Raw genomic sequence first — 26,657 nt, 5'->3', positions numbered from 1 at the left:
CCCCGGGGCCTGTTGGGAGGTGGGGGCGGAACGCGGGGCGCGGGCTGCGGGGCGCGGCGGAGCGGTGTTGGGGGTGCACCGCTGGGGGAGCGCTGTGAGCGACGGACACGGCCCTGCGGCCCTGCGGCTCTGCGGAGCGATGAGCGCGGCGGTAACCGCGGGGCCGGGGGAGAAGGGGAAGGGGTGGGTGACGCGGCTCTGGTAGAAGGGGGAGAACGGGGAAGAGAAGTCCAGGCCTGGCCCTGGTGCTATGCTGTGAAGGAGAGGGGCAGGCTTGAGTCGGTGCTAGGATCGGGACGGTCCCTGTCCCGTTCTGGTGCTGGGGGTGGTCTGGCAATTGTGGCCCAGTTCTGACGGATATGGAGACAAACCGGTTCTGGTACCCCCAGTGGCCTTCCTTGCAGCCCATGGATGGGGCAGAGATCTGAACCCCTCCCTGAGCACCCAAGGACGGACCATAGACACCATGGCCATGGCAGCCCCCATCCCATCACCATCTCCAGGTCCTTCCCACCCTTTGTTTATGAGATGGGGAGATGTGTAATTAGTCCCCTCCTGATGATGCAGCCTGCCAGGGTGGTGGTAGTGACAAAGCAGAGCTCCCTGTTTCTCTGCTGGGTGGTCGATGAATCGTAGAATGATAGAATGGCCTGGGTTGCAAAGGAGCACAGTGCTCACCCAGCTCCAACCCCCTGCTGTGTGCAGGTCACCAACCAGCAGCCCAGGCTGCCCAGAGCCACATCCAGCCTGGCCTTGGATGCCTGTAGGGATGGGGCATCCACAGCCTCCTTGGGCAACCTGTTCCACTGCCTCACCAGCCTCTGCACAAAAAACTTCCTCCTCACATCCAACCTAAACCTCCCCTGGCTCACTTTCAAACCATTCCCCTTGTCCTGTCACCACCCACCCTCACAAACAGCCGTTCCCCCTCCTGTTTATCCGCTCCCTTCAAATACTGGAAGGCCACACTGAGGTCTCCCTGCAGCTTCTCTTCTCCAAGCTAAACAAGCCCAGTTCCTTTAGCCTTTCAATGGTTGTTGGAATGTGTTATCACTTCTCCAGAGTGAGGGAATGCAGGAGGAGGTGATTGTAGTCATCCTCATTTGTCACTTTCCTCTGTGTTGTGGCAGTTTTCTGGGGTGTAACAGTGTGGAGAGGCTGTGAACAAATCAGAGGGTTTGGGATACGGTCAGAGGCTCTCAGATGTTGTTTCTATGGGTGTATTCTGGGAAACACCAGTAAAAACTCACTAAATGTTCACCTTGTGATTATGTGTTACAGGTGCTGTGCTTGAAAAGGGGAACATTGCTAAAGCAAGTGTTTGCTCTCAGCCGGTGAGTCATAGAAATCAAGTCCATTAAATACAACACAATATAAGGTGTTAAGAATGCTTGGTCGCCTCTACAGGCTGTGTCAGAAAACATACGGTTTTTAACAAGTAATTCTTGCTGAAGAAAGTCTTTAAATTGAGGAGGGAAGACTTGGAGTTGATGTCTGGGAGCTGAAAAGCTGAAGGGTGAGGGGAGAGTCTCCTCAATAATGGAATCTCATCTGTGACTGAGAGACATGAGGATGTGAGCCTTCGTTCAGGCAGTTTGGCCACATTTGTAACATTTCCACAGATGTGTGAAATTGGAGTTTTAACAATAATCTTCTTTCCTACAGAGCAGCAACACCCAGAGAAAGTTGTCTGTGTGCTGCAGGTAAGGCTTCTTGTTGATTGCATGCAAACCAGAATTTTATCTACCCTAAATAAATAATTTACATTTGAGCATCCCTGTTTCCTTTTGAATGTCTTTTAGTCACAGTTGGGCTGGTTAAGTAAAGAGAGTCCATGCTGTTCCCCTTGTACCTTTTTTTCCTATTTTTTTTCCTCCTGCTTCCACATTCCTGGCTGAGCTGATGCTTCTGTTCGTGGCTTTATGCTGACACCATCCAGAGCCTGTTTGGCTGTATTACTATCCAGGAATTTACCTATGTCAGAGTGAGGTCCCACTTTAACATTTATTGAGCTGGTGGAATCCTCTGTAGCAATTTGATTTTGATATGAAAGCATCTGTGTGGCTTAGGTCCTTGGTGTTCAGTTTCTCTTTGCTGTTCTGAGCTTCATTTATTAAAGTGAAAGCTGTTGAGGGTTTCATTTTACTCTGGAGAAAGAAGTATAAATAAATCCGATGCCATTTTGATTTGACTTCCTAGCACATGCATATTTGAACAGGGGTGAATTTAAAATGAAGTGAGGCTCAGATCCATCATAATAGCATCACTGCTGTCACGTGAGGGAAGACAGACGTAAGGTTTCATCAATATCCTCCCCATCCACTGCTGTTTTTTTTTTTTGTTGCTGAGAATTTGCTTGGGAAATGAGTCACCTTTAATCTCTTTCTCCCTTCCTGTTGCTCACACTAACCAGCTTGCTATTGTACCATGCTGGATAGGATATGCAGGCAGCTCAATGAAGCTGCTGAAGCTTGGCCTGCCCTTGCCTTTCCCCAAACAACTAAAGACAAATTCATGTCCTCAGCACAGATTCTGATCTCTCAAAGCACCAGTAGCTGTTTGTTAAAAGAAAAGATGTTTTCAGCTGAATGGCATACATGGTTGCTCTGCTTTCCTTTTCAGGTGATGCACTTGTGAGTTACCACAGACACTACAAATCCCGTCCTACACATGGCATTGGGAAGTATAAACATCTGCTCCCAAAGGAGGTAGGCACAAAGACCTTTTAGCTGACCCATCCGTGTACAGTCTGACTCAAGCATTGGTGTTATTAATTCTGTGGCTGATGAACCATGTTAAAAAACGAGCAGGTGATGGTTTACTGCTGCATCTCTCAGTAGAGAATGTTATGTCACATGAAGTACAACACTGCATAAATATATATATATATATATTTTGTCCAGTACATTCTTGTTTAATTTCAGTTGTTAGGGTGGGAGGAATCTCTTCCTAATGATGAATTTGACAAAGCACCTTCAAATGATTGCTGAATGCTGTGAGCAGGTCGTATTTGCATTTAAGTTTTCCACATTCTCTGGAATTGGGAGAGAAGACAATTTTTGCAAAATGAAGAAACAATAACTCATCCAGACAGCTGCCTCGAAGGCAGGGGCTGGATTGAAAGCAGGTTGATTTCCACTCGTTGGTTTCTTCTGGAAGGAATTAATCATGGTATGTGTGTATTTTTTTTTTGTGCCACTTCTGTAGTGCTACCATCCAAGAACTGAGCTGCTCAACTTCTGAACATCTGCTAAGATAATGTCATCCCAGTTTCAAAGGCAGGGAAAAATGAGCACAGATGGGCTGTGATGTGTTCAACGTGGTTCAGCAAACCTTTGACAAATTAGAGTATGCTAACTCAACCTCCTGTGTTAAGCAACAGTTAATGTCTTGTATTTCCAGCTGCACTGGGGGGAAAAAAAATGCTTTCTTTTCTTTCTTTTAATACAGGTTCCAAAGAGAAAAAGAGACAGAGTACAGATGAAAGAGATAAATGTTGGGACTGAACACGAGTATGGAGATATTAACATCCAGATGACTTCCTATGATATGTGTCTCGTGGAGCATTTTGCTCAATATGTGCATAAACTCTGCAACCACTTGTCCATTAGAGTGAATGAAAGGTATGAAGAACACAGCTCTGTGTGTTTGTCATCTGTTGCAGTCACCTTACAGTAGGCTGTGTGAGGCTTGTCAATGAGGATAGCTTGAGTAAAGGCCGTGATATAATCTCTGACAGATGCTCACTTAAAATCCCAATCTTCCATCACCTCGAGGTTGTTCTCTTGGTGCTCTCTTTTAGCTTGTTTGTCTACAGTTTGAGATGCTTTATTTGTGTGAGGCTGCAGTGGAATTGTTTGGGCTATGACTGAACAGATCTCAAGGAAAAATAGCTGTTGCCTTTTATTCCTTTGGGGGAAAAAAAACCTAAAGGCTGTGGATGTTGTGTCCAGGAATGGAAGCCTAAGTGCTGCTGATTTGAATGAGTCTGAGGATTGTGACAGGGCTTCTTGGCTTCAGCAATGCATCTGAGGAGCTGGAATCACTACACTGCTGTAAGGAAGTGAAAATACTTACTGGTGTTTGTCTGAAACAGCTGTCAGTGTACCTCTGTAGTCACCGGTCCCAGCTTGAGGCTGGTAAAACCCATCAAAAACCATTTTCTTTATGCTCATGCACTTTGAACAATCAGCCATAGATCTAAAATCCTTTGTCCGTAGATCATTTTAGTCCCTCTGTGATGTTTTTGCACCAAACAGCACTAAAAGCTGTGACACAACAGCAGCTGATAGGTGGCTGTTTCAAGAAGGATACCCAGAGACACTGAGCAATGGGGGTGCTGTCAGCAGCAGTGTGCTTGAAAGCATTTGGGGGCTGTTGGGCAGCAGGATGTAGCCTGTTGCTATTGATATTTTGAACATCAGGTAGGGAAGCCGAGGTGTCTGCATTAATTAGGGGAGAGCAGGGTCTGATCCAGTCTCTGTACTCTTGTTAAATCACAGAGGTGAAAATAATGTCCTTTGAGCGACGTGTTGCAGCAGTGTTTTCAGCTCTGTTCCTAATGGGAATAGAAAGACGATTGCAAAATAAATAAGAACTTTTGCTTTAAAGCTCTCCTTCAACTACACGGGACTTAAAAGTTCTCTTTTTGAGCTTGCATATGATTCTGTGTAGCTAAAAGAGGTTTTTGCTGCCTGCAGTGCTGCAAGCTTCCCTTATCTCTTTCCAGTAAGGCGCCCAGCTTCTGCCAGTGCTTGATTTGCAAGATACATTGTTTGCATAATTAATTTGTCATGAAAAGTTAATCTCCTTCCACATTCTCTGCTGCTGGAAGTTGATTTGTTCCTGTGAAGTAGTGCCAATCTCTCCTCCCCATCCTAAGCACTGACTGTGCTTCCTGCAGCTACGCGATGCCCACCAAAACCAACGAAGTGCTGTTCTTGGAAGAGCGAGGCTCCAAAATGCAGCTGGATGCAGTCCTCACCACCCACCAGAGGGTTGTCCAGGTATGAGCTGCTGGTTGCTGATAGTGCTGCAGCTCTTGTGCGGCACCTCATATCTCAAAAACTTGAACAAGAGGAGTTAAGTCCCTTGAACAACTGAAAGGTGTAATTTTTCTTAACTCAAAGCACTATGAGGTCTAATTAGATTTCTGGCTAAAGGTTACTCATGAAGTAGAAGGTAGAGAAGTGATTCCTGGATCCTCATAAAGAGGGGTGGCCAGCAGGGACAGGGAGGGGATTGTCTCTCTCTACTCTGCCCTTGTGAGGCCCCATCTGCAGCACTGCGTCCAGGTCTGGGGCCCCCAGTACAAGAAGGACAGGGAGCTGTTGGAGAGGGTCCAGAGGAGCCACAAAGATGAGCAGGGACTGCAGCACCTCCCTACAAAGACAGGCTGAGGGAGCTGGGCTTGTTCAGCATGGAGAAGAGAAGCTGCGGGGTGACCTCAGTGTGGCCTTCCAGTACTTGAAGGGAGCCTACAAACAGGGGGGGAAACGGCTGTTTGTGAGGGTGGGTGGTGACAGGACAAGGGGAATGGTTTGAAAGTGAGCCAGGGGAGGTTTGGGTTGGATGTGAGGAGGAAGTTTTTCATGCAGAGGGTGGTGAGGCAGTGGAACAGGTTGCCCAAGGAGGCTGTGGATGCCCCATCCCTGCAGGCATCCAAGGCCAGGCTGGATGTGGCTCTGGGCAGCCTGGGCTGCTGGTTGGCGACCTGCACACAGCAGGGGGTTGGAAGTGGGTGAGCACTGTGCTCCTTTGCAACCCAGGCCATTCTGTGATTCTATTTCAGCCAACTTATTATCTATTTTCTGCAGAATACAAAGGGTAGAAACGTCATGTTTGAGGACGACAATTGAACAAACTCAGTGAAATGTGGAAATACTCTCAGTATCAGCCAGTTTCAAAATTGTGCAGTTAGTTAAGTAGGTGTTTCTCCTAAGTGACAATTCACTACTGCATACACTCAGCATGTTCCTGTGCTGCATGCTGAGTATCTGCTGAATTATTCTAAACCTTAACACAGACTTTTTCTAGAGAGATTTGGTGCAAGGTTAAAACCAGGACTTGCAAGTTTGCCATGACAGCTTTTGTGTAGAGTCTCACCTAAATGAAAGAGAACCAAACCAAGAGCTTTGGACTGTGTTTATACACGAGGTGTGCACACCAAGCTGAGTGCTTCTCTAATGAGGGAGCTGAGTGCCCTGGGCTCATGGATTCTCTCTCTGTGCCATTAGTAAAACAAGTCTGTTTTGCATTTGTTCTGCTCCTGCAGCACTTTCTTTCTTCTTTCAGATCAGCAGATTGAGCTCAACGTTTGCTCCAATATTCTTGGAAATTATTCAGAGCAATCAGCCTGAAGGGGTCCATCTGTTAATGAAAGAGGTATGCTTAATTTTACCTGTGTGTTTGCATTTTGAAGGCAGGTGTGATGCATGATGTGAATTTGCTTTGAAAAGCACAGGGACCTGGTCTTGAGGCTGCCAGTGTCTGCTCTAGAGCTGTGGACACCCAGGATTTCCCAGAACCAGGCTCTCATTTGGTCTATCAAACACCATTCCTTTTAATACCTGATGGGATTTTTATTTCCCACTTATCCTTTTATAATTAGTGCCACAGAGGGTATCTTCCCAGTCAGGCCCATAGCTCTGTAGGAGATGGCAAGTTGCTTTCCTCTGCTCATGTGGATTCCCTGCGACTCAGAAGGGAATACTCTTCTTTCACAGTGCCTTACAACCTCTTACCTGGGAGTCACCAGGAATTTCATGGAGTTGGTAGCAAAGCTGGAACTAGAAAACCAAATATTGTGTTCAGTTCTGGTAGGATTTGCTCTGGGAAGGGTTCTGCTTGTTTCTGCAGAAACCACTAGCAGTTTTCTCAGCACTGAGGACTTCAAGACAGAATTATAGTCTCTAAACAGGATTCTTACTGCACCAGGCATAGGGAGATACTTAAGCTACTGCTGCTTTATGTTCAGACAAAACAGTTCCAGGAACCTCTTTAATTCAGGGACTAAAAAGATTTTACAGCTGGAAAGGGAAGGCAGTACACTAAATTCAAATGTAAAAGCAGTTTTCTTACATGGCCTTTGTAGAACATTTAGTTATCTCCAGCTCTGCAAAAACACAAGGAATATTGGAGGAGGTCTCTTGAGTCCAGTAATCTCCTTTGCTTTGGTCGCAGTCTTAGGTTTGCCATCTTTTTTTTTTTTTTTTTTTTTTTTTTAATATATTTTGGCTGATAGCTTTGTCTCTGGAGGGAGAACTGTGACATTGTGCCATTTGCAAAGTCATTGCAGTCTGATGCAGGGTGCCCAGGGGAAAGACCCGAGCTGGCTTTGTAAGACTGGCAACATAGAGAGAGATTAAAGCTGTGGGATGCCCTGACAAAGCTCTGGAGGAAGCGGCAGGACTCTGTAAGGACGTAGATGCAGTGGTGATAGGCAGTGGCAGAGCTGGAGCTGTGCAACTTCCTGGGCACGGTGCCAATGCTCAGTCTTTCAAAAAGTAATTTCTCACTCGAAGACTTTGGTTTGATAGCTGCATTTAACACATGTTCTATGGCTCGCTCCCAGTTTTCTGTTTCCTGTGTCATTTTTTATCAGAAATACTCACATCAGAACTGCAGCAGTAAGGAGGAGCCTCCAAGGCTGAACTGGGGCCACAAAGGAGTCCCACTACCTTGGTTCAGCTGACGTTTCAATCTTTCACTTTTCACTTTTCATTGATGCACTTTGAGAGAGGGTTTCTCTTTCTCTTGATTTGGAAAGTACTCAAGGTGATTTTTGATGTGCTGTTTCTTTTCCTCTCTACAGCACACAGAAACTGACTTCAAGAGCCGACTGAAGTCCCGACCAGAACTCGAAGAGCTGCTGGCCCAGGTGAGCTGAGGTGTTGGAGAACACTCTGTCCATTTCAGAGCCATCCCTGGGAATGTAAGGCTGATCTTCCTCAGCTGCTCAAGCCTCCAGAAAGTTGACTTAGTGAGCTCTGTACTGACAAGGAGAAATTTCCATTGTTGTGAAACGTCTCATCTTAATAAGGACAAATACATCTGTTTGTACCTGACTTGTTTGTGCTGTGAATGAAAGGGGTCCACAGTGAAATTTGGTTTCATTTTTCTCGGTTCTCCTTTTTTGGTATGTTTTGCTTTTGGTTTGTGAACATTACTGTTTCAACCTACAGAAGTGTCTAAGTTAATAATGATTGCCTGAATTGCTCCTTTAGGCAAAACTGCTCAGATCTAGAATTGGAGGGTAGAATTCAAGGAGGCTTAGAAATATAGAATCTCAAAATCTGCAACTGGTTCTTTTGTCAGTCTGAGCAAGGTGACACAGAATCACAGGATGGCCAGGGTTGGAAGGGTCCTCAAGGATGAAGCTCCAACCCCCCACCACAGGCAGGGCCACCAACCTCCACATCTCACAGCAGCCCAGGCTGCCCAGGGCCCCATCCAACCTGGCCTTGAACACCTCCAGGGATGGACGGGGATCCACAGCCTCTCTGGGCAGCTGTTCCAGCACCTCACCACTCTCTGAGTAAAGAACTTCCCCCTCACATCCAACCTCAATCTGCCCTCCCTCAACTTCCAACCATTCCCCTTGTCCTGCTGTTATCTCCCCTTTCCAAGAGCTGACTCCCCTCCTGTCTGTAGGCTCCTTTTAGGTACTGAAAGCTGCACTGAGGTCACCCTGCAGCTTTTCTCCTCCAGGCTGAACAAGCCCAGCTCCCTCAGCCTGTCCTGTCTTCATAAGGGACAGCCAGCAGGGACTCTGCTGCAATGAGAAGCCTATCTCCTCCCAGGATAAAAGACTCCAAAGCACTTCCCCATCATTGCAACCCATATTCTCCCAGATGCTACTGCTGTGGAAGGGACTGTCATGCTCTTTTCTGCAGCTGAAGGCTGGAACATCTTGTTCTCATACAGCTGCATAGATCAGAGCTCTGCCAACTTGAATGGAGCCTCAGAACACTGGGAAGTTGGGGATGACCATTCCTGAGCATCTGAACAATTGCAGCTTAACAAAAAAAACACAGCAGAGGGAGGAAGGTTGGAGCCATCTGTCAGGCAGTGTATGCAAAGTTACCCCTTGATTTCAGATTTGCCTTTCACACCATAAAAGACACGTTTCTCCCTGGATCCCTCAAGCCAGACCATTTGGAAAGGGAGAAATTACTGTGTGTTGAAAGCAGGAAGCATAGAGTTGGGGGAATTTCTCAGAATGGTGCACTAAGGCAAGGAGAGAAAGTAAAACCTGAAAGCGTGGTAAGCTGTCAGCACTTCAGGAAGCAGAGACAAAAGCTGTTTGGGGAGCTACAGCCCGACAGCTCTGTGTCAGCACAGGAATACTGATCATCCCTGCTAGCACTGAGCTCCAGACCATGTCTGCTCCTTCCCCCAGCCCTGGCTCTGTGCATAGCAGTGCTGAAATGTGGGATCAGAGTTTGGCTGCTCCTGCAAAACAGAATCACAGAATGGTTTGGGTTGAAAGGGAGCTCAAGGATCACGAAGCTCCAACGCCCCACCCCAGGCAGGGCCACCAACCTCCACATCTCACAGCAGCCCAGGCTGCCCAGAGCCCCATCCAACCTGGCCTTGAACACCTCCAGGGATGGACGGGAATCCACAGCCTCTCTGGGCAGCTGTTCCAGCACCTCACCACTCTCACAGCAAACAACTTCCCCCTCACATCCAACCTCAATCTGCCCTCCCTCACCTTCCAACCATTCCCCTTGTCCTGCTGTTATCTCCCCTTTCCAAGAGCTGACTCCCCTCCTGTCTGCAGGCTCCCTTTAGGTACTGAAGGCTGCACTGAGGTCACCCCGCAGCTTCTCTTCTCCAGGCTGAACAAGCCCAGCTCCCTCAGCCTGTCTTTGTAGGGGAAGGGAGCTGCTGCTTGTAGGTATCCATGTGGACACGAATTAGAAGAGGTTACAGCACCCAAGTTTCTCCTCTGCTCCTTGTATTTCTGAATGCCTAAGGCAGGGAGGTTGGAACTGGGTGATCCTTAAGGTCCTTCCAACCCAAACCATTCTGTGATTCTAAAGCTGCTTTAATTTAGGCTGAGACCACCTGATCATGCCATCCTTTGGGTAGGTACACTAATCAAATTTCAGCCTTATTTTGGATGCCTTGAGATTAGGAAAAGTTGTATCTTCTGATACATTTCATCAGGAAATGAGCCATTTCCCTGCTATACCTGGGGTCTGTAGAAGACCTACAGAAATCTCAAGTTTCCCTTCCAAACAGAGAGAGATTTTGAATCCGTTTTTACAGCTTATTTGCCATGAGGTTAAGTGGGGGCTGCACCTCACCTCCCTTCTTCTCCCACCCCAAATATTTTTGGGCCTTCCCAGAAGGGAGCAGCTCACCCTCCAGAGACTGAAAGCTTTGAGAAAGGCAGAGTGGAAATCCTGGTGTGAGTGGCCCAATTTGGGATGCTTTGGGCTGCTGCCTCATTGATTAAACCTTTATTGTATGGTACTGCCATAGTGCAGCAATCCCCCCTGTGCTTTGCAGAAAGACATGAGTTCTTCAGCTAGGAGAAATGCCATCAGATTTAATTTCCTGGCTTAAAATTAAGATGATTGAAACAAGATAACAATCTGCTTTAAAAAAAAAAAAAAAAAATAGGAAAAATAACAGGAAACGTGTCCCACAGCACAGCCCGCATCTCTGGGGGACTGATAGAGGTGTCAGGGTGCCTGGTGCAGTGTCCCTGTGTGGGGTTCAGTCCTGGGGGCTTCAGTCTCCATGTGGGGAGCGTTGGGGTGGGTTGGGGTGCAGCTCGTCAGGGTGTGGGCGCTGCTGCCGGGCCATGCACTGCCGGAAGGCCTGGACCTGAGCCTGGCAGCGCCGCCAGTCCCGCTGCTCTGCCATGCACTCCTGCAGTGCCCAGTGCTGCTCTGCACAGCCCGTCCGTGACACCATGGCTTCCACCGGGTCCTCCTCCTCTTCCTCCTGCGATTTAGGACGGCTCCAGGCATGTCCAGGCTTTGCCATCGCTCCGGTTCCTAGAGTGGGGCTTGAGGGTGATGGCAGACATCAGGGTGCTGCTTCCCATGACTGCCCTGATTGGGGGCATCTTCTTTTTGGGTGGTACAGAATCACCACCTTTCTTTCCCCCCAGCCTATGGGTACACCCCATACAATCCCCATGGCACCCAGCACCTCCCATACCTCTATGGGTACCCGGAAATCCCCATGCAACCCTCAGAGCACCCAGTGCACCCAGAACCTCCCCATACCTTTATAAGTGCTCAGCAGCCCCGTGTAAGATCTAGGGTACTCAGCACCACCCCCCCTTGGAACCCAGCACCTTCTATACCTCTATGAGCACCCAGTAACCCCCTGCACCCCCACAGCACCCACGTGCCCCCAGGGGTACCCAGCAATCCCCATACACCCTCCAGAGCACGCAGTATCCCCCATAAAACCCAGTACCTCCCCATGTGCCTCAAGGACACTCACAACCTCCTATGCCCCTACGAATACTCAGCACCCCTATGTGCCCCCCAGCTCACCCCACGCGCCCATGGGTGCTCAGCTGTCCTCCACATCACCCACTACCCCCCATACGACCCCCCAGACCACCCAACACCCCGCACGTACCCCTCCCTGGGCACCCAGCGCATCCCAAACCCGTATGAGTGCCCCTATACAACCTCCAGAGAGCTCATCACCTCCTATGCGCCCCCAGACCCTCCCTCCCCCAATATCCCCTATAGGCGTTTAGCTCCCTCCATACCCCTGTAACTCCGCGAGGCCCCTTTAAGGCTCACTTCCGCGTAGACACTTCCGGGGCGGGGAGAAGTCGCGAGACGCTCGCTCATTGGAGGGCGCCTGGACCTTCCGCTTCCGCCCCGCGTAAGGGCTGACGGGAAAGAGGAAGGCGGAAGAGGAAGGAGGTGCAGTGTCAAGATGGCGGCGACGCTGCGGATCCAGAGCGACTGGAGTCAGGCGCTGAGGTGGGAGCTGCATCTCGGTCCCTTTCCAGCCCCAATCTCCTTCTCCCGGCCCCGCGGTCACTGCCGGTCTTTCTCTCCGCAGGAGGGATGAAGGCGAGGCTTGGCTGAGCTGCCGCAGCCCGGGTGAGCGCTGAGGGCGACCTGTGGTGCGCCTGGGTGGGGGTGGTGCGGGTGAGGGGGGTGGGAGCTGAAGGGTGACGTGGTGGCCAGGGGTTGGGGAAAGCATTTAAGGGGAAATGACCCCGCAGGTTGCGGGGGCTGGGACCTGTTGGGAGCTGTGGGGTCGGGGTGGGAGGGGTTGAGGGTGGTTGTGGAGGGGATACGAGGATAAGGAAGGCTGAGGGGGTATTGGGAAGAGTGGAGGGGGTTTTGGGAGGGGGTGTGAGTTAGGAGAGAAACTAGGATGGCTCTGGGGAAATCTGGGGGTTAGATGGAGGGAGGAGAGTTTTAGGGTGAAGGTGGTTGGGGGTTTTGGGAAGGGGAAATGAAGATGGTTGGGGGTGGGCTGTGAGTAGGAAGTGAGGGGAGTCTTGGGGAGAGAAAAATGAATCTGTAGGTTAAGAAGAGGGAATGAAAGTGGTTTGGTTTAGGAAAATGAGGTTAAGAGGGTGTGAGGATGGCTTGGTGAGGCCTTGTGGGTTAGGAAGAGGTGGGTAAAGATGGTTTGGTGGGAGTTAGGAGGAAGTGAGAATAGTTTGAGGTGCTGAGGTCAGTTTTGGGAGTAGTCTGGGGATAAGGACAGGGTGAGGATGGTTTGAGGAGTGGGAATAGTCTGTGGATTAGGAAGAGGGGTGAGAATAACTTGATGGGGGACAGTTTAAGAGAGTTTAAGGAGATGATAAGAGAAGATGGGAATGTTTTTGGAGGGTGCCTATGGATTAGGAGAGGAGTGAAGATAGTTTTGGATAGATACTGGGTTAGGAGAGGGTGAGGATGCTTTAGGGGAGGTTTGTGTGTTAGAAGGAGGGAGTAGAGGTGGTTTTGCAGGAGGCACTATAGGTTAGGAAAGGATTGAAGGTTTGTGGGGGGATGCTGTGGGTTAAGCGGAGGGGTGAGAATGGCTTGGGGCACCCCGTAGGTTAGGATGGTTTGAGAGATGCCTGTGGGTTGGGTGGGTGGTGAGGATGATATGAGAGGAGATTGTGAGTTAGGATGAATGGAGTGATGACAGCTTGGGGAAGCTCCATGAGTTAGGAGGAGAGGGTGAGGACAGTTTAGAAGAGTCATAGAATCATGATAGAATGACCTGGGTTGCAAAGGAGCACAGTGCTCATCCAGTTCCAACACCTTGCTTGTGTGCAGGGTCACCAACCAGCAGCCCAGGCTGTCCAGAACCATATCCAGCCTGGCCTTGAATGCCTCTACAACCTCCTTGAACAACCTGTTCCAGTGTGTTAGGAAGTGGTGAGGGTGGTTTTGGGGGTAGAAGGCAGAGGGCTGTGGGTTAGGAAGGGGGAATCAGAATGGTTTGTTGGGGGGATGGTTAGGAGGGTGTGAGGATAGTCTGTGGGCAGGCTAAGAAGATGGTTGAAGGTAGTTCAGGGATGAACCCTGTGGGTTAAACATGAGGAGGGTGAGCTGATGGCTGCTGTGTCTGCAGGGAAGCCCACGCTGTATGGCAGCCTGACCCGCCGTGGGCTCAGCACCGAGGGCGTCCCTGACATCGCTGCCTCTGAGGGCTTTGTGGTCGGCGAAGTCACCAAGGTGACAGGGCTGGGGGAAATGTGGGGTTAGTAACTGCTTTCCACAGGTGAAGGGGCCATAGCCTTAGTGCAGCTGAAATAGTAGCTGTCACCTGGGTCTCCCTTTGTGCAGTGCTCAGGTGTCTCTGGAGGTTGTAGTGAGGTGTGGTTGAGCTCTTCTCCCAGGTGACAGCGGTAGGATGAGAGCTGATGGCTTCAAGTTGCACTAGGAGTGGCTCAGATTGAAAAGGAGGAAAAAAAATTCGGCTTTGAAAATGTTGTAATGCACATCCAGCACAGGCTGCCTAGGATGTGGTGAAGTTACCACCTCTGGAGGTGTTCCAAAGTCGTGGGGGGTGGCACTAAGAGACGTGGGCATGGTGGGGGTGGGCTGGGGTTGGGCTTGGGGATCTTGGAGTTCTTTTCAAAGGTTGAAGTTGATGTGGTAGTATTTCTCTGCTTCTCTCATCACCAGTGGCTGTAAGTTGTTTGTGCCTCAGGTGTTTACAAGTGTTTCAGAAGGACTAACAGCACTTCTGTTTTTCTCCCCTAGAAAAGTATTCTTGTTTCTTGTCCTCATGAGAATGTGTCCACCAAATTCTTGGCACCATACACAACTTTTTCCAGGATTCATCAGAAAAGTGTAAGTAACCTTGCTAAGTAAGAAATAAATGGCAGTGACTGAATGCTTTCATGATGCATCTGCCTGCTCTGTTCCTGGTCAAGTGATAACTTTGTGTATAAACTGGTTAGTAAACCACATCAGGCCTTATAAATAACAGCAACAATCCTAGTTAAGCTTCACGCACAGAAAGAAGTCCAAGATTCTATAGATGCTTGCATGTATCTCTAAAACTAATCTGTTCTATTTCATGGCTATTTGTGCTGTTATAGTCCTGGAGGTTCCTGAAGTTCAAATTGCCTTGTAACAGTTGTAAGAAACTGGATGCTTAAGTGGGACTGGGTAATATTTGGGTCTGACTTTGTTTTCTCTTTTGATAATAAATAAATTAAAAGATCCAAGCAATTTCCTGATTTCCCTGTATTTCCTAGCTTATTTCGTATGATTTTTTTCATATTAAAGTTTTGAGGTGAGCACTGGAGTATGTATATATTTACTGTTCCCTGCAAGAGGGTGTAGTAGAGGAGTAGTTGTAGAGGAGTCTGAGGGTGACAGCTAAAAGAACCACAGGGATGTGAGAGGAATTGGGCTGGGGTTTATGAGGGTGCTCTGGGAAGTCTGGCTTCCCAGGACAGAGCATGGCTGAATGCTCAGAGCAGTGGATACCAGAACTTGGTGTTATGGAGCTGCAGGTATTAAGTGAGTTTGGAGAAGGCATTGCTGCTGGTAGGTACACTTTTGTTTTGTTTTTTCCTGTTGATCACAAAGAACTTGAATTTCTCAGTGCCACAGAGACCAGACATGGCCTTCTTGGAACATTTCCTCTTCTAGTTGTCGCTTTGCTTTTAACCACTTTCTTGCAAGTGCTCTAATCTGCTCATATTCTGTTCCGTGGTGGATTCCACTGTGAAGTCGTAAGATAGATGAATTAGTACATCTAAAAAAAAACAACCCACAAGACAAAAGAGGCTCTGTGCACAGAGCTCTTCATCTTTGATTAAATCTGCTCCTGCTTTGCACTGCCTGTTTGCTGTCATTCAAGAAAGCTGTCTGTGATGCTTGCCATAAGACAGCTGCACTGAGCTTCCATTTGCAGGGTCAGCGGAGCAGCCAGGAATTGAATGTTGCGTGCATTCTTCTTAATCTGGTTGGGAATTCACAGACTACAAAAGGACAACTTGTATTTTAAAGTATATATTCATGAACTTGCCACTTACTTTGATAAGACCTGCTTGTTTTATTAAGCAATCCTCTTTCTTGTACCTGCGCAGTCTGGAGGTGCAAGAAGCACAGCTCCTCCCTGATACAGAGCAGCCAACTTGGACCTGAAATTTCCTTTCTGTACTGTGGAGGAAGGCATACCTTGGCTTTGCTGGGCAGTGGTCTGTGCATTTGCTGAATGCTTCACCCCAAGAGGGAAATGATCCAAGAAATGATGGAGCTTGCAGCCTGCACACACAGCCAGCTGCCTAATGGGAGCCCCTGATGGTTTCCAGTGTTGTAGTACACCTGACTCATGATTTATTGAGTAAATTGTTGTGACAAACTCAGCAGAAAATGCTGAAAAGCAAAGTCTGTGTTAATGAAGCTCAACAGCAATATAAATCAAGATGTGTTTTGATACAGAGGCAATTCCACATCTCTGCAGCTGTTCTAAAAGGCAGTGGGGCTGTGCTGAGCCCAGGCTTGGCACAGAGGCAGCTCCTGAGGCAGAGGTGAATCACTTTTCTAAGCTCTGTGCTACTGAAGAGTTCCCAGCTGCCCTCTTGTGTGATAAATGCAGTCAACGTTCACAGCATAGCAAAATGGAAATGCAGGCAGAAGTGTTGAGTCTGCTGTCAGAGGGGTGTGATGGGTTGCAGCTGTGCTGCAGAGCTCCTCTGGCAGCAGCTGAAGCGATATCCATTAATGTGTAGATGAGTTTAAAGCTCACCTCCTGTTGCCCTGCTTACCTGCTGCTGCTTGTTCTGAGTGCTCATGCTTGCCCTTGCCTGTTTCTGTATCCCTCCTGAGCATCTGTGAGTGTCATACATCAGCGAGACGTTTTGTTCCTGTATAACATCCTTCACAGGCTGCTTTTTCTTAACAGAGAGCAAATTGCCACAGATTGTTGTGTTAAATTAAGCATCACCCAGGTTAACCATATGTAAATAAACGTGTTTAATGACTTTTTAAATAGCTAAGGCACTGCCTTTTCCTTCAATATCTTCTAACTCCTGTTTTAATTCCTAAGCTGGCTTTATTTAAAGTGGAGGCACAAACTCTGGGTGATGCATGCGTGCAATAAGGTGCCATAAGAACTGCAGTCTGCATTCCTCAGTGTGACTTCTCACGGTGGATTGGTGTTTCTCGTGTCTGTCGGTGGCTTTTGCCACTGCAGTGCTTTCTTTTAATCCACAGAGTGCAAATAGAATCACTTGGAAGGTTTTGAAAATAATGCAGTGTGAATCCAACAGCCTCCAATTCTTGTAAGAGAAGGCAGCGTTCTTCCAGCAGGATGCAGTGCTGGCATTAACCCTTGCTCTAACAAAATCCAGGTGTTTTTTCTGCCTTTTATTGCTGCAGTATATTGGAAACCTCTATTTTGCAGTGTGCTCCTGCAGCTCAGAAAGCAAATGGGATCCTGGGCTCCATCAGCAGAGGGGTGGCCAGCAGGGACAGGGAGGGGATTGTCCCTCTCTGCTCTGCTCTTGTGAGGCCCCATCTGCAGCACTGCGTCCAGGTCTGGAGCCCCCAGGACAAGAAGGACAGGGAGCTGTTGGAGAGGGTCCAGAGGAGCCACAAAGATGAGCAGAGGCTGCAGCACCTCCCTACAAAGACAGGCTGAGGGAGCTGGGCAGCCTGGGCTGCTATGGAATGTGGAGGTTGGTGGCCCTGCCTGTGGTGGGGAGGGTTGGAGCTTCATGATCTTTGAGGTCCCTTCCAACCCAGGCCATTCTATGATCTCAGGTGTAGTTTACCTGTTACCTTGCATCACTTCATCCACAACTGCAACACATCTTCCTTTCTCAGTGGCAGCAGTAATGTCTTTCATTGTGGGAATGGTGATCCTTTTAGAAGAGTGTGAGTTTAACTCTCTTCAAAGGTACTCAGGTGTGCTGGAGTTAACGCAGAGCATGCAGTTGTTTGTACCCTGCTGTCACAGAGCCCATCTGAGGAGACAGCCTGCTTGCATCAAATCAGTTTTAGTTCAGTGTTTTGGGAAACTTTGGCTCCATAGGTATCTTAAGCAGTGTCTGCAGGCTGGGCAGTCAGGGCATGCAGTTATCTGGGGTTGTGCAGAGCAGCTTAGCTCATTGCTTAACTGCAAATGAGAGTTGCTGGGAAAATCCAAGTTCCTGCTTCATCTGGAGTGAGCCTAAAATCCAACCGCTTTCCATGCAGCTCTCTGACTCAGCATTGCTTTCCTCCCTGCTTTGCACATCTCTGCAGTGAAACAAGCAGAGAATAACAATTCTTATGTCTGGTTGGTGGCAATTAGAAGAAATCTGGGGTGCTTTGTGCCAGCTTCTAGTCCCTCAGCTCGTCTCATCATAGAATGGCCTGGGTTGCAAAGGAACACAATGATCAGCTTGTTTCAACCCCCTGCTGTGTGCAGGTCACCAACCAGCAGCCCAGGCTGCCCAGAGCCACATCCAGCCTGGCCTTGAGTGCCTGTAGGGATGGGGCATCCACAGCCTCCTTGGGCAACCTGTTCATCTCATTATCCTCTCTTCATGTAAAGGCATAGTTAACAGCTCAAAATGTATTGAGAGGTTGAGGAGACAAAATCAGTGAGCTTAAGGATGTTAAATGTTAGGGGGTCTGTTACCAAGCTGAAATCTTTAGCTGAATGCATGGGCACTTCCAGTTGTTTTAAAGAATTAAGCAATCTGTCTCGGTGAGATAATTGTGCTGGATGGTGTACTTAGCACATCTCCTGTGGAGTTGTACATTCTTGAGCAGGAATTGCTATGTACAGAATCACCTAAAGCTAAAATACTGTGTGGTTTGTCCCTCCTGCAGATTACCTGTCTGGATATTTCCAGTGGTGGAGGCCTTGGTGTGTCTACCAGCACAGATGGGACCATGAAGATCTGGCAGGCTGCAAATGGAGAAATAAGAGTAAGAGCAGCAGCTTTGTTTGGTGTTGTGTTGTCTCTGACATTGCAGTGTGGTTCAGCTACGACCTGGGGCAGGCTGTCTGCATGCTGTGAGCAGGCAAGTGTCTGGTTCTTGACTGAAAAGCTAATGGGAATCTGTACATCATAGAGGTTTTTCTGTTGTGTCTGTTGAAAAGCACAACTGCTCTGAAAAGAAAGAATGCTCATCAGTGTGATGAGAGCTCGGAGATGAGGAGTTACAGCTGGAGTGCTGGAGGGAACTGACAGCTCCTAGCCTGCGTGGTGCAGGCACTGCTTTATTCTGTGGTAGAGAAGAGGAGGAGAAACTGCCCATGACACTTAATCTGTTATTAGAAACAAATGTAATTCCTTTGCTTTGCAGTGAGTATTCACATAGCAGAGTGAGTCTCAAAGTGTCTCACTCTTTTTTGCCTGCCTAGAATTCAGATAAATCTGTTCCAGGAGTGCAGACCCAGAGGATCTGAGCTTAATCCTCTGCCCACGTGGTAACACCCATCTCTCCAATGTCATAGCTCAAAAATTGCTTGGCATGAGGGTGATGACAATGGAACTAGCATGTAGTTCTTTGTTTTTCCAGAGACTATTGGAAGGCCATGTGTATGATGTGAATTGTTGCAGGTTTTTCCCATCGGGCCTTGTGGTTCTGAGTGGGGGAATGGATGCCCAGCTAAAGATCTGGTCAGCAGAAGATGCCAGCTGCGTAGTAACGTTTAAAGGTCACAAAGGAGGTACAGAGTACTTAGCCTTTAAAATGCTTAACCTGCTGTGTGTGTAATTGCATTGCACTCAAGGGCTGAAGTTCAGTCCCCAGCCTGCTGCACCTCGTGCTGTACATTTGTGTTGGATCTCAGAAGTTTTTCAGCCTCCCAGAATGTGAATAAAAAGATCAGTGGTTGCTGTGTTAAACAGCTGAAACTTTCTCTTGATGAGCTGAGGGAAGACACAATCCCTCAGCCTGTTCTGAGTGCCAGAGGTGGAGCTCTGACCTGCAGTAGAAGTGCCTCCTGCTTGTTCCCAGCTCATCATGCTTACCTTCACTTGCTCCAGAGCCTCTTCCTTTTTTTTTTTTTCCCTTTGCCTAGAAAAGCATGCAGTAGCTTTAAGAGATGTGCAGAAGGTGAATGGGCAGTTACTGCCTTGAGGATGCCACTCTCATTTTCAGCACCATGCTCAGCAAGAGCAGCTGCAAGGATGCTTCAGTGATGATTTCTTTGTAGAGGCTGGAATAAGCTTGTTCATTCTCAGATGTTCAGCTCTGCTCCTCTTGATGATCTTGCTGCTGAAAATGACAATAAATTACTTTCATGGAGGATTCCTGGTCCACCTTCTGTGGTGCTTTGAGGGCTGTTTGCTGTGATTGCTACAAACTCTTCCAGTTGACACTTTATTCCCAATGGACTGCAAGACATGGATGGTGAGCCACCCAGAAAGCCTTCTGAGAGCAAGCTTTTGGGCAGAAATGTTTCCCATCCTTGGAGATCAACAAGGTCAGGCTGGACCAGGCTCTGAGCACCTGATGGAGATGTAGGTGTCCCTGTTCACTGCAGGGATTTGGACCAGATGGCCTTGAGAGATCCCTACCAACTCAAGTGATTCTATGGACAGAGCCTCTGTTTGACATAATCTCTAAAAAGATTTGGTTTTCAAGACCATTCATTCAGAAGCAATCTGAATTTATACATGATGCTTAAGCAAGCTCCTGTTTTACTCCTATTTACCAGTTTGAATGCTTGGGTGAACATGAGCAAGTCCAAGTGAGCTGCAGATGCAGCACAGGATGCTCAAAACACTGCTCAAATTCCCACCTTCCTGAGCAAATAGCACAGCTCTGCACAGGCTCCTGTTCTCCCCATCTCACAAGGTGCTTTGCTGAGGAGTGTAAGCAACACAGCCACCTGCTGAAAGCCTGATTAACTTGTTTTGCACTCAACATGCTATTGTTTTCATGTGATCTAATTGCATGGCTTTAAAACAGGTTGACATAAATGTCCTGGAAGGCAGGCAATGTGATGGCATTGGGTCTGAACAGCTCTGTTTGGCTCCTGATGCCTCCAAGGTTGACCTTCAGAACTCCAGCCCAAACTGCTTGGCTTCCACTGATTCAGGCTTCCCCTGTTATTTCAGTTTGTGATGTTTAATGACTGCTTCTGTAGAGAAAGTATTAATTAAGTCTTCTAACCATCTGACTGTTCCCCTCCAGAAAAACACTGTCATGTTTTTTGTTTTGTTTTGTTTTTCAAATCTAGACTCAAAATGGAGTGGCTAGGGGGCATTAGCATTTGCTAAGACTGCTCTTTTGATGTTACTGCAGCTGGGTAATAGAGCTACTGCTTGCCCTGTGCAGCTTTTGGGATTATCCAGAGCTGTAGTTGGCAGTGCTGTAGGAGTGCTGAGCTAGACAGCTTCCTGCCCCAGTTAGAGGTTAACTTTGGAGGTAGAAACTTGGCAGGAGCTGCAGTATCAGCTAAGTCTGAGATGTGGGAGGTCACTGCCCAGTTCTGCTCCAAGTGACAGCTCACAAAGGGTGAAAAGGGCCATAGTTTAGGGGGTTTCACCAGGTGATTTCTAGAAATCCTTTCCAACCTCAACCATTCTGTGATGTTATTGGTAGCATCCCACCCTTGTGCAGCGTGATGGCTCCCATGCTGATCTACTGGGAGCTGTGTTTTTCACATGGACTTCTCTGTGGTCATTGCCTTGGGGCTTGTAGGTGGGTGCATGGTTGCCTTGGGAAATGTGTGCTCTTCTCAGCCTTTGCCTTCTGTGCTGTCTCTGAACACGGCCTTTGCTTTGATGCAGGTATTTTGGATACAGCCATTGTGGATCGGGGAAGAAATGTCCTTTCCTGCTCCAGGGATGGCACTGCACGCCTCTGGGACTGTGGCAAATCCTCCTGTTTGGGTGTCATTGCTGACTGTGGCTCTCCCATCAATGGCATCGCTGTGGGCGCTGCTGATGACTCAGTGAACCTGGGCACGCCTGAAAAAGCCCCCAGTAAGGAACATTCTTACAGGACAACCTTTATTTCCCCTTTGTTTTGCCAGCTGGTGCTGCAGGTGTAATTGAGAGAGCGTGGCATGCTGCTGTATGCCTTCACTAGGTCACCAGAATACAGCCCTGTGGAGGAATTCAGCCTTATCTTCTAGCTTGGGTGATTAAGACTGCAGTCTCGCTTGCTATTGGCCTGCTTTGCATAAGAGGGATGTTGCTGTGGGTTCAGCAGTTGTGATCCCAACCATCAGAGCATTGTCTCTCTGTAGTTTACTCCCTGAGTTAACTTTTGTCTTCCTCTCAGGTGAACGTGAGATTGGGACAGAAGGGAAAATCCTGCTGCTGGCTCGAGAAGACAAGAAGCTGCAAGGAGTTGGGCTGCAGAGCAGGCAGCTGGTAAGGAGGCTGAGAGTATCAGTAGTGCTTCAAAATACCCCTCTGCAGGAGGGGATGGGAACCAGCACCGTGCACACGCACTGGTTTTGTGCTCTGAGTCCTGTGGCACTCCCATGTGCTCATGTGTTGCTATCTATCCAGCCCTCTGGGGAGCAGTGCCTTTGGATGGGGTCCCAGGTTGCAGTGTTCTCCCCTGTATTCATTCACTGAAAGAGAGACTAAAGCCCAGTACAATAAAGAGATCCTTTCTCTCCTTTTTTCTGGGTAGGTTTATATATGGGGGGTTGTAAGAATTGCTCGTGTGTTCCACCCAGGTATGTGGCAAACTAAAAAGCAGCCAGTAGGAATCATTGAGAATGCAGGAACTGAGGCTGTGTCTGCAGAGCTGCTGCTTTCCCAGCAGTCCTTTCCTGTAGCCTGCTCAGGGGATGCACAGCCATGCAGCTGGGGTGTAAAATTGCTCTTTATTTTGAATAGCATGTAAAGGGATCTGAGGTGTTCACCAGCCCGTTTCCCTCCAGCAAAGGGAAGGGAGTTGGCGGGTCTGAGGTCCTGAAGATCCTACAGACTCTCCTGGGCTGTAGGACACAAGCTTCTGGCATAGCAGGTTTAATTCCTTGTGGAGAGTGAAAATTGAGTGGAGCAGATACTCACCAAAGCTGGTGAGTGGGGTCTTAAAGGCTTGGCTGGTATTAATTTGCAGCCTTGTAGCAACAGTTGTGGCTCTATGGAGAGGGAGCAGTCTTCATAAACCTACTTTGCAGATCTGGTCTTGCTGCTCCAGGGGTGTCTGAAGACAAGTTTGAACTCAGTGTTGGTCTGCCTGTCATGGTGTGATGGATCTCTTCTCCAGAGTGCCCCAGGGGCACTGACTGATTGCAGTAACCTTGCTAATTTGGCAAAGCTGATTCTAGGGCACTGTTCTCCCACACATCTTGGAGCAGAGTTGAGAAGGTTATTGACCTACCTCTGGATTTGCAAGTTTGTTCCATGACTCACAGAAACATTCTTACTGACTTCATGAGTAAATGGCTTCCTATTCATGTCTGTCCTGTGGCTGCTTTGGCACATCTATGAGATCTGACACTTGCTGTTTTTTATATTCCCAGGTGTTCCTCTTTGATGGATCTGATGCATTCAATTGCTGCACATTCCTCTCAAGTACCTATTTCCTAGCAGGGACTCAGGATGGGAACATCTATCAGCTGGATGTGAGAAACACCAAGTGAGTGCATGCCTGGGGCTGCAAGTACTGAATGGCAATTGTGGGTGGTTGTTTTCCTCTGAGGAAGAGTCAAATCAAAGGTTCTGGCAGACACTGCCTCTTCTGAAGGTGGATACAGCCCAGGCAATGGCACTGTGAGCTTAAGAGCTTCTTGCAGTCTTTTCTTTCTCTTGAGGACCATTCAGCTTTGGCAGGAGCTGCTCTGAGGTGGCTTTTAGTTGGGGTGAAGGGCAAGCTCTGAGCAAGGAGCATCCAAATGGATGGGTGAGGGCAGAGGAGCCTGGCATGGAAAAATCTGAGAAGTCTTTCATGCAGGATAAGCTCCAAACTTGTGGCTGTTTTGGTAGGGATAATCCCTGTGTCTTAATGTTCTCCTTATGTATCTTTTAATCACTACTTCACATTCTTCTTTCAGCACTCAGACTTTGGGATGGATTTTGATTTGTCCATAATGTTTTTCTTCTTCCTGTTCCTTTTTTTTCCAGTGCTCCAATCCAAATAATTCACAGATCAGGAGCACCAGTGCTTTCTCTGTTCCCGTACAGAGATGGATTCATTGCCAGCCAAGGTAACTCAATTGCTGTGTACAGATTTTAGAATTGACTGAGCAGTTTTATGCTCTTTATGCCCTCTCTTATATACAAGCATTGGATGTCCAAGCCACTAGAAGAAGGCTTGACCAAGTGTCCATTGCAAAAAGGTGATGTAGTGGAACTTCCTATTACGTAGTTGCTTTTTGCCTTGTGATTTTTCTTGTGCCCTCCCAGAACAGGGCCTGCAAGGAGCTTCTGAATCAATAGAGCCTTTTCCCATCTCACTCATGTCCTCACAGCACGTCTCCCTTTTCTTGGGCGTTTCTGCTGGGCCTGTAGTGCTGTTTATAGAAAGAACGTGGCCTGTTTTTACTCATCACCCAATATTCCTTCCTTCCTTGGTGTTCTTTCTGCTTGTATAGGTGATGGAACGTGCTTTATCATTCAGCAAGACCTCGATTACGTCATCGACCTCACAGAGGCAGACTGTGACCCTGTGTACAAGGTAAGGAATATGGGGTGTTGACTGAAGTAGAGTGCTTGGGGAAAGGTGATGCCAAGCATCAGGCAGTTGCATTTATCTCAGGAATTGGCTGCCCAAGGTTTTTCTTTTAATGTTTGGCATAAGCAAATGCTGTCAGCGTCTCTCTGTGGTATTATCTCCGCTTTGCAGGAGTAGAACTGAAACAGAGAAGTTAGTTAGTTGTGGAGTAGATCTGGCAGAATGTTTTTTTTTCTTTCTTGTAAGGAAGCTGGAATTGATCTGTGCTTGGGAGTTTATTGGAGTGGCAGCACAGTGCTGCCTGTCTTCGGCTCCTTATGATGTGAGACCACAAAAGTACTTCAGCTGTTCTGTGTCCACAAAGATGGGGGACAGTGAGCTGTGCTCCCTGGGCTCCGCACCACACGGTACTGATGGAAATCAGCTTAGTTTTAAGTTGTTCCCCCTTCACAGTCCTTTCCTGAGCTGATAAACACAAATTTAGCATGCAGTGTCATTCTGAGCCTGAAATTTGACCTGCAGAATTCAGGGAATCATAAAATCATTAAGGTTGGAAAAGACCTCTAAGGTTACCAACCCCAGCACATCCCACCATGCCCACTGCCCACATCCATCAGTGCCACATCCCCACAGCTCTTGAACACCCCCAGGGATGGTGACTCCTCCACTCCCTGGGCAGTCTGTGCCAGTGCATCACCACTCTTTGGAGAACGTTTCCTAATACCCAACTGACCCCTCCTCTGGTGCAATGGCCTTGACCTCTTGTCCTATCCAATTCAGCAGTACCCAAACCCTTTTTTCCCTTCAGATCAGCAGACACTTTATGTGAGCATTTACCTGCCCACCTCTGAGATGAGAGTGAAATCTTCAGCAAGTTTCATACAGCTGTAGAATCATAGAATGGCCTGGGTTGCAAAGGAGCACAGTGCTCATCCAGTCCCAACCCCCTGCTGTGTGCAGGTCGCCAACCAGCAGCCCAGGCTGCCCAGAGCCACATCCAGCCTGGCCTTGGATGCCTGCAGGGATGGGGCATCCACAGCCTCCTTGGGCAACCTGTTCCACTGCCTCACCACCCTCTGCATGAAAAACTTCCTCCTCATATCCAACCTAAACCTCTCCTAGCTCACTTGAAAACCATTTCTTCTTGTCCTGTCACCACCCACCCTCACAAACAGCCGTTCCCCTTCCTGTTTATTCAAGTACTGGAAGGCCACACTCAGGTCTCCCTGCAGCCTTCCCTTCTCCAAGCTAACAATCCCAGTTCCCTCAACGTTTCCTCACAGCAGAGCTGCTCCAGCCCTCTGACCATCTCAGTGCCCTCCTCTGGACCCGCTCCCAGAGCTCCATGTCCTTCCTGTGCTGGGGACCCCAGACCTGGACGCAGTGCTGCAGATGGGGCTTCACAAGAGCCGAGCAGAGGGGGACGATCACCTCCCTGTCCCTGCTGCCACCCCTTTTTAATGCAGCCCAGAACACAGCTGGCTGCATTCCGGGCTGCAGGCGCACACTGCTGGCTCATGTCCAGCTCCTCGTCCCCCAGGACCCCCAAGTCCTTCTGCGTAGGGCTGCTCTCAAGGAGATCTGGCATTGCCCTGACCTGATGCAGCACCCTGCACTTGGTGTTACTAAACCTCACTAGGTTCTTGTGGGCCCACTTCTGTATGAGTTGGCAGCTCTTGCTGCTTCAGGAGATGCTCACCTGCTGTTCCCCCATAGAACAACTCTGAAAGATGCCCCATCTCTGGAAGTGCCAGAGCCAGGTGTCAGGGCTGTTCTAAGGACAAAGCAGTGCATTGCTTAGACTGCAAATAAACCCACAAAAAAGAACACGTCATCTTTTCTGTATATGTGAATTTCCTTCAGTGAGCTGTTAGGTACCAAAGGGACAAGAGAATATTTCTCCCAGGTGATAATGATTAACAGAAAAGGTCTATTTTTCCAAAAAGCCCAAGGAGGCTGTGGATGCCCCATCCCTGCAGGCATTCAGGGCCAGGCTGGATGTGGTTCTGGGCAGCCTGGGCTGCTGGTTGGTGACCTGCACATAGCAGGGGTTGGAACTGGATGAGCACTGTGCTCCTTTACAACCCAAGCCATTCTATGAATTTTCAGGGAGAAAACATAAATTGGTCCGTGTATCTTTTAGATGTGTGGGTGCTTCTCAGCACAGCGGCAAAGCTGTTGGCTTCCTCTGCTTTTCCCCACCCCGTACCACGAGAGCTGCTGTACTCCCCCCTGCTCTGTTGGTTTATTGCATTTTTCCCCATTTTCTAGGTTGCTGCGTGGGAGAAGCAGATCTACACGTGCTGCAGGGACGGGGTGGTGCGGCGGTACCAACTGGGCGACCTGTAGTGGTGGGGGCTGTGCACAGCGTGGCTGTGAGGGCTGTGAGCAGGGCTGCGGCTGCTTCCACTGCCTCCCCTGTGTCAGCTGCTCAGCTTTGTCCATTAGAACCGATTTTTATCTGTCGTGGGGGTGACTGCTGTTGGTGGGTGGGGGTTGGGGATTAAACCGTGGCTGTGGGCTGAAATAAAGCAGCTTTCATAGAGCGCGTGTGGAGGAAAAGCCATCATTGAGCTCAAAAAGGCGCGTGGGGGTCGGCTCGGAGGCGGGAAATGG

General features: G+C 48.6%; 3 protein-coding genes across 6 annotated transcripts; 2 read left to right on the top strand and 1 right to left on the bottom strand.

Moving 5' to 3' along the window:
- Positions 1-17: 17 nt before the first annotated feature.
- On the top strand, positions 18-8,066 carry MRPL48 (mitochondrial ribosomal protein L48). Its single transcript, XM_085216632.1, has 8 exons — positions 18-151; positions 1,282-1,334; positions 1,666-1,703; positions 2,623-2,708; positions 3,451-3,623; positions 4,904-5,006; positions 6,295-6,384; positions 7,814-8,066. The coding sequence occupies exons 1-8, from the start codon at positions 140-142 to the stop codon at positions 7,886-7,888; spliced, it is 630 nt and encodes a 209-aa protein (XP_085072758.1). The 5' UTR covers positions 18-139; the 3' UTR covers positions 7,889-8,066.
- Positions 8,067-10,538: 2,472 nt separating this feature from the next.
- Positions 10,539-11,895, bottom strand: COA4 (cytochrome c oxidase assembly factor 4 homolog). Of its 3 annotated transcripts, none has more exons than XM_010706299.4 (2): positions 11,747-11,895; positions 10,539-11,023 (listed from the first exon to the last, which is right to left on the bottom strand). In XM_010706299.4, the coding sequence occupies exon 2, from the start codon at positions 10,999-11,001 to the stop codon at positions 10,744-10,746; it is 258 nt and encodes an 85-aa protein (XP_010704601.1). In that variant the 5' UTR covers positions 11,002-11,023; positions 11,747-11,895; the 3' UTR covers positions 10,539-10,743. The 3 variants fall into 3 exon arrangements, with proteins under 3 accessions (XP_010704601.1, XP_010704600.1, XP_019468009.1); XM_010706298.4 differs by lacking the exon at positions 11,747-11,895 and adding an exon at positions 11,611-11,744; XM_019612464.3 differs by lacking the exon at positions 11,747-11,895 and adding an exon at positions 11,247-11,557.
- On the top strand, positions 11,850-26,586 carry PAAF1 (proteasomal ATPase associated factor 1). Of its 2 annotated transcripts, XR_014881204.1 has the most exons (13): positions 11,850-11,966; positions 12,049-12,089; positions 13,567-13,670; positions 14,202-14,291; positions 18,276-18,374; positions 18,972-19,122; positions 21,194-21,388; positions 21,690-21,781; positions 22,891-23,006; positions 23,492-23,574; positions 23,962-24,044; positions 24,288-24,448; positions 26,313-26,586. XR_014881204.1 is itself a non-coding variant. In XM_003203602.5 (12 exons), the coding sequence occupies exons 1-12, from the start codon at positions 11,920-11,922 to the stop codon at positions 26,388-26,390; spliced, it is 1,179 nt and encodes a 392-aa protein (XP_003203650.1). In that variant the 5' UTR covers positions 11,850-11,919; the 3' UTR covers positions 26,391-26,586. The 2 variants fall into 2 exon arrangements, 1 of the variants encoding a protein (XP_003203650.1); XM_003203602.5 differs by lacking the exon at positions 24,288-24,448.
- The last annotated feature ends 71 nt before the right edge of the window (positions 26,587-26,657 follow it).

This window comes from Meleagris gallopavo, chromosome 1 (assembly GCF_905368555.1).
Source record: "Meleagris gallopavo chromosome 1, MGAL_WU_HG_1.1, whole genome shotgun sequence".
In the NCBI taxonomy this organism is placed as follows: Eukaryota; Metazoa; Chordata; class Aves; order Galliformes; family Phasianidae; genus Meleagris; species Meleagris gallopavo.
The sequence above is the reverse complement of the archived record's forward strand: the minus strand, read 5'-3'. Positions and strand labels throughout refer to the sequence as shown.